An 8990-nucleotide genomic window follows, 5' to 3' on the forward strand; every position below is an offset into this window, starting at 1 on the left:
TCTATGTGTATGACTATAAATATGAGTCTGTGAATGACAGTGTGCTGCCGGACACTGACACTGGAGATGTTTACCAACAGGCTTTAGGAGAGTGATGTCAGACGAGTGAAACCCCAACCAGGAAAGCTTTTATTGGTCTCCACACTCACAAACACTCACACCTCCTCCTCCTCCCTCTCCTCTGCTGGTGTTGACCCGCCCCCCTCTGAGCAGGCTCCTTAAAAACCAGCAGAGCTCGCCTCAGAGGATCAGATCAAGACTTGCAGAGTGCTTTCACACAGCAGAGCAGAGCGGGAACTTTACACTGAGGGACATCCAGCAGGTTTATTTTATCAGAACAAGACTTTTCAGAAGTGGATAATTTTAAACTACTGGAATAATGAAGTCCCCAAAACTCAGAGCCAAAGGTAAATAGAGTGTTTTTACTTTATTTCATCCTGTAGTGTTTCTGTTAAACAATTTTTTAAGATCTGGCATGCTGCTTCATAGTAGAAATTATCATTCTTGCAAGAACTATAAGGATTTTCATTTAATCTTGCATTATGAATGCTTTCATATGAAGTTAAAGACAAATATTGGTACATTTAAGCTTGGTTCTACTTTTTAAAGTTGTGACCAGGGCCAGTTTTAGTAATTTTGAGGTCGCAGGTTACAAACCAAAACGAGGCCCCTCTCCATTTCGCTAAAGTAATCATAGCAAGTGAACAAACATTTAAAAGCATCTCTTTTCAGGTAACAAAATCAGAAAAATATAGGACATACTCCAAATCTGAATCCCCAAATAGCCAATAGTACATCACCAGCTCTTAGAGGAGCATCAGAACTCAAACTCTGCATATTGTCGTATTTTAACACGTCTCTAGGCCAGTTGGAACTTAGAAAAACAAAAATAGATGAATTTAGGGATCTTTTAGATTTAATTTGCTTGGTATGAAGATGTTTTGAGACTTTTTTAGGGGTAAGGGGTCCTTTTGAAGTATACTTGCATGCCTAATATGAGTACATCTTGAGGTCCCTGGCATTAACCCACCTTTGCATGAGCCAGCTATGAATGTGGCATAGGGAAATCTGACATTCACTGAGTCTATCTTCTTGCAGCAAAGTTTGTCAATGAAGATGACCTGGACGACGTGCTGTGCGAGTTCGATGCAGTCATTGAAGACTTCAAGTCGCCGGTGGAGAAGCGTCACTTCAGGTACGATGAGCATCTGAAGACGGTGAAGAGGAGGAGCTGTGCGAGCGTCAGCGACAGCGGCATCAGCGACTCAGAGAGTGAGTGCATGAGTTATTTACTGTCGAGTCGACTTTATCAGGAGCGGTGCAGTCACTTTTTATTTTAAATGACAGTACAGACACATTTCAGTCATCTGTGGAGGGATGAAGCTGGATTTATATTACTGAAACTTGTGTCTCACTCACATTTTGGAGTCTCTGGGCAGAGATTTGCCTCAAAGGGGAGCCAGAATGGAGATCAGGCTCTGCAGGAGTTATCATTTATTTCTCTGCAGCCTGAAGTAGGCAGAGTCAGGCATGAGAAAGACAGAATGGGAGAAGAAAGACTTTTCTTTGCTATACACTTTAAGAAAAACAGTCAAAGTGATCAGATTTCAGTAAATTCTTATGCGAATTATTCTTATTTCAAAATTATTTTCAAATTTTGGACTACTCTGCTCAGTGTTTTAACTTTTTTTTGAAATGCACAATGAAAAAGAAACTTGTTTTGTTTCTCATGTCTGACCTACACTGCAAATTATCATTATGATATCAGTATCTGCAGAAATCAGCTTCAAAAGTTTGGCATCTACATATATCTGTATGAAAATGGATGAAAATTTGAGACAAAAGTTGCAACCAACATATTAGCTGTAATTATCTGCCAGTAATAATGTAAATATTGGCTGAAATATCAGCGTGTATCTGCTGTAATGCTTGGCCTGTGTCTGCAGTGAAAATCAGCTTGTATTGGCCAAAAATATTAGCCTGTACTGACGGTAAATATTGGCCTATATCAGCTGTAAATATCGGCCTATATCGCAAAAATCTGCTTTATTGCCTGCAAATATCCCCATATCACCTCCAAACATCACCTTTATTGCCTACAAATATTGCCTACATCACCTGCAAATATCAGCCTTTATTCACTGCAAAGATCGCCTATATCTGCATCAAATATAAGCTGTTATTAACTGCAGATATCACCTATATCAGCTGCAAATATCAGCCTGTATTGACTGCAAATATAGACTTTTATCAGCTCAAATATTGACTATGCACAACAAGTTTCTTGAACTTTAAAGTGCATTTTAAGAGCTGATGTTATAACTCTGAACTACCTTTCTTAGATTTGGCTAAAATTAATTAGGAAATATCTGCATTTAAAATATTGGCAGGCTGGCAGATTGTTGCACATACATCCATGCATGTATGCTTGCTTGCATATGCAATCGTGCCTGAACGAAGAGAAGGAAAGAAAGAGAGAAATCTTTGATCACTGTCCAGAGATTTGTGTGTCAGATTGAGCGACTGCTGCATATTTTGGCGCCTACCTCTGGACTGTGGCTGCAGATCCAAACTTTTCAAAGTATCTTTTTTTTTATCTGCTCCCTCTCTGGGCTGCAGAGGTGGCCTCAGGCTGCATAAACGTGGTAGCTTCATGTGCTGACATATGGAGAAAAATATGCTTCAGGTCCCCAGGAGCAAAGATAGTTTCCCAAACACATGTGAGCACATCAGGACTGCCAGGAGACAAAGGGAAATGGTCTGGAAACTCTTCTGGAAGAAGAGAGATGAAATCACATGAATTCAAGACTAAAGCATGATTACATCTTTAAACTTTGTTCTGTCCAATCTTTATGCAGATTTTTTATGTTAGCACAACAATTTGACTAAAGAATTTTAGTAATGTGGGTTCTAGTGGTTTTTCAAGCCTATCATCATTTTTTGCAGTGTTTATACCAGCCAGGACTTATCTAATTACCACATCACCACTAATGATCCTGAAGCAATCATCATGGGTGATAATAACAGGGGTAGGTGTTCAGACCTGTGTCTGCGGTGCTAATGAGCGTGTTGATCTGCAGAAGGGATCAGATTCCTGCAGGAGCTCTGTCCTCTCCATGGCAGTCTAATGAAGAGAGAACTGTCTGACACAGAGACAGGCTATTGTCCCACAGTCTGATGGATGGACAGACCGTTAGACCTGCTGATTAATGACACAAACCATGCAGAGTCAGAGTCATCCACCAGGGAGTAAAAGCAGAGACAGAGAGACATAGAAAAGGGTTTTATATCCAAGTCAAACACTGATTTTAAGGTCTCAGTTCTGTGCGTGTTTGCCTGGGTGCTCCCTGGTGTCTGTGGCGTCTCCTGTCTCCCGCTGTGTGCCGTGTTGAGTGGTGGGAGTGGCACGGGTCAGAGGGACGTGGGTAGTGAGTGGTCTACATCTAACAGGCTGTCAAGGTCCACTGCAGAGAGAGAGAGAAAGAGAGAGAGAGGGAGGCGAGGACAGCTTCAAGTGCTGCCTAATCCACTTTTTGTCACACACACTCCAAACTCACATCCTCAGGACTGATAACTAGAGTTGGGATCATGGGCCTTAGTCTGGCTTAAAATGATTCTTGGGTGCAGATTTGACTAATTCTGAAGTATTGTAGTTGTTCAAAATCACTTTCTCTCACTGATTTTCAGCCTTAAATGTTGGACTCTAGCTTCAGAAAGCTTCTCATTCTCTCTCCCTCTTCTTCTGTTTATAAGCAGACAAACACACAGAGAGAAAAATGTAATGTGGTGGCATAAAATACAACCTGGCAGGCTCAAACTAACCATTATAAGACTTATGTAACCATGCATCCAAAGTTTGAGTTGTGCAGAAGAGATAGAAACAGCAGACCGCTCTGTTCTGGTATCAGAGTGAAAACGTGTCAGAGATATATCTTCCTTAAGAGCAGAGGTTGACATGTCAGACTAACGTGTTATAATGCTGTCACTGACTGCCACAATGGAGATTTAGTCCATAAGTCATGGCTTAAAACTGCAAGTTTGCTTTTTGAAGCAGCCTTTACCCATGTTTATGGAAAAAATATCAGTGCAGTTTGGATTTTGGAGACCAAATTTCACACCAAAGTTGTGTTTTTGCAGAAAAGTCTCAGCTCACGTGTTTTTGTGTCCAAATACAAGCAGATGCATGTGTGAAAGACTGAAGAGGAAGGCTGTCATTAGAAGAGAATGTGATGATTACACACTGAAGCTGCTCCACTGACACAGATTTAGATTTGTGTTGTTTGTACACAGAAAGGTGGACTCTCACCTGGACTCATTTGTCTGAATTTGTCTTCTCTCTGACAGGTGCCGAGTCGCTCAACAGAAACAGCTTCAGCTTCAGCGACGAGAGGCTCAACTCGCCCACCGTGCTCTCTCCCACCAACTCTTCACCTCCGCTCATGTCACCAAAACGTAAGGAATCATTATTAGTCTTATTCTACAAATAGGTTATGGAATATCCTGCAATTGCACTCTGGTTTTGCTTATGTTTGCACTTGCAAAGATTTCCTGCACTCCATACACAAAAAAGATCTCCTAAAAATGGAACTACTTTATATCGTTGTTTGAAAAAAAAAAGGTTTATACAGTATTTTAACAAGAAATAATTAAAATGCTCTAGTGTGCATGCCAGGCCAGTAGATAGATATTAGACAGACTGTAGAAATACTGGATGAAGTCTGGGAGCGATCGAACAGGTGGTGGCTGCCATATTAAAATTGCAAAAACAAGCGGAAATGATTTAAGCGTGAGCAGGAAATCAAGAGTGTGAAAAAGGACAGAAAATGCATGCTAAATCATTGAGGTATGCTTATAAAGTACACGGATCAAAAATAAAGATTTCATTATCTGAATATCAAAATACATGCATGCAACAATGCAAAAAAGATATGCACAATAAGAAATCCATTCGTACTTGATCTAGGAACTCTGCAAGATACAATGAAACAGTGATCCACAGAAACACAAGAAGGGTCTAAACTTAGGTCTAATTTGATTTTTATGATTAAAATCTGCTCTGTCTGAAATCTGAATCTCGTCTGTCTCTGCAGCTAAACTGGGCGACACCAAAGAGCTGGAGGACTTCATCGCCGACCTGGACCGGACATTAGAGAGTAAGTGCTAATACCGCTGATCTGTCACAACGTTTGATGAATTAGCGTGTGTGCTGGCGCCGCCCGCTTCTCAGGATTAACACGAGTGTTTGTTCCCTATGTCAGCTATGCTAACGACCCCTCATAAAGTGACACAGCAGCCCCTCCCCTCAGCTTTCTTAGAAACAACGCTGTGTCAGGAGGAGGGGGGAGGAGACGAGTGGACCATGAAGGCTTCTAAGGCACACATGTCAGCCAAGTTTGAAAGAAAGAGCTTTTACCCACACCGTGACCCATCAGCCCACAAATCACTCTGTTCTGTCTCTACTTATTCAGTGTTTATGTTCATATAAAATAAGAGATGGGAGCTAGAGGATTGGCTTCACTTAGGTATAGTGTTCAGGTTTTTCTCTTGACTGGAGTGTTACTTTCTCTAACAACGTTTTACTTTACATCCATTTGAGCAAAAACATCTGCACTTTTCACTCCATAGTCTCTAGCTTTCATAGCATGAAGGGGTGGTGGGGTTAATTAATAGATGGCATTGTGTGCCACTGTGTGCAAAACAAAGTTTTAGAGCGGGGTCAGTGCTGCGAGACATATTCTGATAATCTGTTTTTGCTTGTTGGATCAAAATTATAGATCTTTATTTGATCATTTACACCAGGGGTGTCCAAACTATGGCCCGCGGGGCCAAATGCGGCCCTTGGCCCATTTTTAATTGGCCTACAGCAAACTCTAAAATGAATGAAAAATGGCCCACATTAGAACATGACACTCATGCTTGACTGTATATTTTATAGATGAGAATATTTTTGCGGCACCTTGGGGGCTCGTCTGGGAAGGTAACACACTTCTATACTCTCCTGTCCAATAAGAAAACTAAAAATATGTAGTTTATGAAGATGGTATTAATAACTTGAAACAAACATTTTGACAACGCAATATAGTGACGTGCATCTTTTTGTGACTTAAATCTTTACCTAATTTGGACTTGACTGACAAACTTTGATATCATAAAGGAGAGGTATGTAAAAGTTGCCCCACCATCCTTCACATTTTTTATATGTGACCCATTGTGGAAAAAGTTTGGACATCCCTGATTTGCACTGTTTAAAGTAGGACTGATTAAGGATTAATAATCTCCCAAATGTAAGGTAAGCTTTAGTAAGCTTTCTGAGGAAAAGGCTGGAAGAAATATCCATCAGACGGACACTTATTACTCTAAAACTGTGAGGAAACTTCATCCCTATGTAGTAGATCAGGTTCAGCTTGTATCTCTCTTTAAGGTGTGCTCATACTAAGCCTAGTTTCCCTGTGCCATGCTGAGGCATGATTGTCTTCTTCTCCCTTGCTCCCTGCATTCACATCGCCCCAAGCACAACCAGGCCTGAGCACGGATACCACCTGTATGTTAGTCATCATGTCATAATACCACACCTGCATGGCTGAAACACAATCTCAAGCCTTATTTCAACTTTTGTGATCAATCTAAGCTGAAGCATGCACTAGCTGCACAGCCCTGAAGCCTCTGCAGAGGCCTGTACACCTAGCCTGATGTGCATCTTCTCAGCAATGTAGCTATATGTTGAAAAGAGGCAGACCACAGCATCTATCGGCGTTCACAAATTAAAGACTTGAATTTCTTCATCCATGTCTCTATTAGTGGCCAAACAAGTGCAGAAAATTCTCTGTCATCTATCTCAGCTGATTCAGCAGTCATGGCTTTCATTTCCTCTGAGTCGTTTTGGTCCTTTACTTTGCATAATTGTCGAGAGGAAACATTGCATTTATTATTCAACTGTAGCAATGTGCTCATCATTTCCAACAGTACCAGGAAGAAAGCGTACAGTGCTTTAACATGCATTTACACTTGCCAAACAAACTGGACGTTGGGGTTCAAAATAGCCTGCACAAGGTAGAGATAGCCCAGTGTGAGTGCAGCCAACAGATACATCTGGTCCTCAAGCAGAGTAGAGAAGTGGCATGTACATAGAAATGTGTCTATTCTGTTGCACACTCAAAAAAAAAAGGGGTATCATCCTAGCTTACTGTATGTCATTGGTAACAGACTTACAGGGCTAATTTGTGTTTGCCTTCTTTACTTTGGGGCTTGTGAATGTTTGAACTTGCATCAGAGTTGGAGGAATGTGAGCTGCTGCTTGAATTCCGACTGTAAATGTCAGGAATGGAATGAGACAGCGCCGGGAGTTGTTTCCATGTTTTTCCCTTTCTCTGCCCTGCCCTGCTTTGCTCCTGAATGTCTGTCTTTCACAGCCCATCTGTAAAAGAACTGGACATTCAGTGAGCCGGGTAGGCAGTCAGCCAGGCCTCTGTTAGCTCTGCAGAACGGTGTGTTTATTAGGGCCAGTAGTGTTTACGATGAGTGGCCTGTAAAAGAAAGCGCCGCTCTGAGAATAGAGCCCAGGAGCCAGGGAGTCCTGGTCTAATCGGGTCTGTCTGTCTCTGTTCTCAGGCATGTGACGAGGCGGCTCAAAGTCGTCAGCCACAAGGGGCAGAGGGAGTGAACGTCTGGACCCCCGCTGAGCAGCAAACGCCCGGCTCCTACACCCAAAACCACCCAGCTGGATCACAGCAACGTCCAAGCAGCTCCACCACAGCATCAGCTCCTAATTTTAACTCGCAAGAGCTCTACTAACTCCAACCACCTGGATACTGGGCTGTAAGGGCGGCAAAGAGGGCCAAAATTAGCATAGGAGGAAGCCTGAGGTCATGCCATGATGTAATGGACTCCATCCAGGAGTAGAGTGGAGCCCAAACTGGATTAAACGCTGCAATGAGTCACTGGAACAATATCCCATCACAGAACAGGTCACACTCCAACCCCCAAACTGGAAGAATATTTAAAAAAACGCTTTTTATAATAGAAATATATTTGTAATTTTATAGAGCTCCTTATTGTCTGTATTTGTGTAAAATATATTTTTGTATCTTATGTAAATAATAATTCTATTTGCCTTGATATTAACGGAACATTACCATTAACTGGAATAAACTGGAAATTCTGATGTGTATTTAATACAGCTAATGTCTGCCAGAGATAATATTAAATATGACATTTTGGTCTTTTACTAAACCAGGCCTCCACTCTTTATTCTGGACTCAGATGTTTGCTTTTCTGGGCTTCTGTTCGGATATTTCAGAAACGCTGAATTTAACTCACACTTCTCTTCAGCTGTTTTATTCTCCCTCTGTAATTCAAACACTGCCATTCAAAGTGAGTCAGATCCAGTTAGGATATTAAACATTCAAGTTGCATATGTTGCAGAAAGCATGCACTAAAATTATTAAGGTATTGATTTCTTCCAAAAGCTGTAGTTAGTGATTATTTTAGCACCCTCACCTGAATGGCAAAGACAGTATATTACTTACTGGATGCAACAAAAGAAAGTAAAGAAAACCCCTATCCACTACTTTACATTTATTTTATCCAAACAGCAATCCAAAGGGGGCAACTGGACTTGATTGAGGTCCTTGAAGATGTTTTGCCTCTTTTCCAAAAGGCTTCCTCTGTTCTCAAGTCTGTTCCAGACTTTGCATGTGATTTTCATTTTGTTTGCATGTCAATCCTTCAACTTATTTCCATCAACCCTTATTTCCAGATCCAAAGGTGAAGATATGTACAGTTTGACAAAGTATGATGGGACGACGGAACAGCCTGCCATTGGTTGTCACAGCCCATCACAGTGCATTATAGGAATTCAATATGGTAGACAGCATTAGCTGCTAGTAGCAAAACAGATTGAAAAAATGATTTAAAAATGGATAAAAAGACGTTCTATACTGGATTTATTCTTTAAGGATCCAGGAAAATCACCCATGTTCCAGGCTTGCAAG

The 8990-nt window shown here is 41.3% G+C and overlaps 1 protein-coding gene across 1 annotated transcript; it reads left to right on the top strand.

Moving 5' to 3' along the window:
* Nucleotides 1–265: 265 nt before the first annotated feature.
* On the top strand, nt 266–8204 carry rgcc (regulator of cell cycle). The gene is made up of 5 exons (XM_041806307.1): nt 266–407; nt 1099–1272; nt 4345–4452; nt 5091–5153; nt 7609–8204. The coding sequence occupies exons 1-5, from the start codon at nt 380–382 to the stop codon at nt 7614–7616; spliced, it is 381 nt and encodes a 126-aa protein (XP_041662241.1). The 5' UTR covers nt 266–379; the 3' UTR covers nt 7617–8204.
* Nucleotides 8205–8990: the final 786 nt, after the last annotated feature.

This window comes from Cheilinus undulatus, linkage group 15 (genome assembly GCF_018320785.1).
Source record: "Cheilinus undulatus linkage group 15, ASM1832078v1, whole genome shotgun sequence".
Classification (NCBI taxonomy): domain Eukaryota; kingdom Metazoa; phylum Chordata; class Actinopteri; order Labriformes; family Labridae; genus Cheilinus; species Cheilinus undulatus.

Bases quoted from the DNA above. Each gene is read 5' to 3' on its own strand.
- rgcc (XM_041806307.1), top strand. From the start codon at position 380: ATGAAGTCCCCAAAACTCAGAGCCAAAG. The intron at 408-1,098 runs GTAAATAGAGTG...ATCTTCTTGCAG, and splicing joins CCCAAAACTCAGAGCCAAAG to CAAAGTTTGTCAATGAAGAT. The intron at 4,453-5,090 runs GTAAGGAATCAT...CTGTCTCTGCAG, and splicing joins TCCGCTCATGTCACCAAAAC to CTAAACTGGGCGACACCAAA.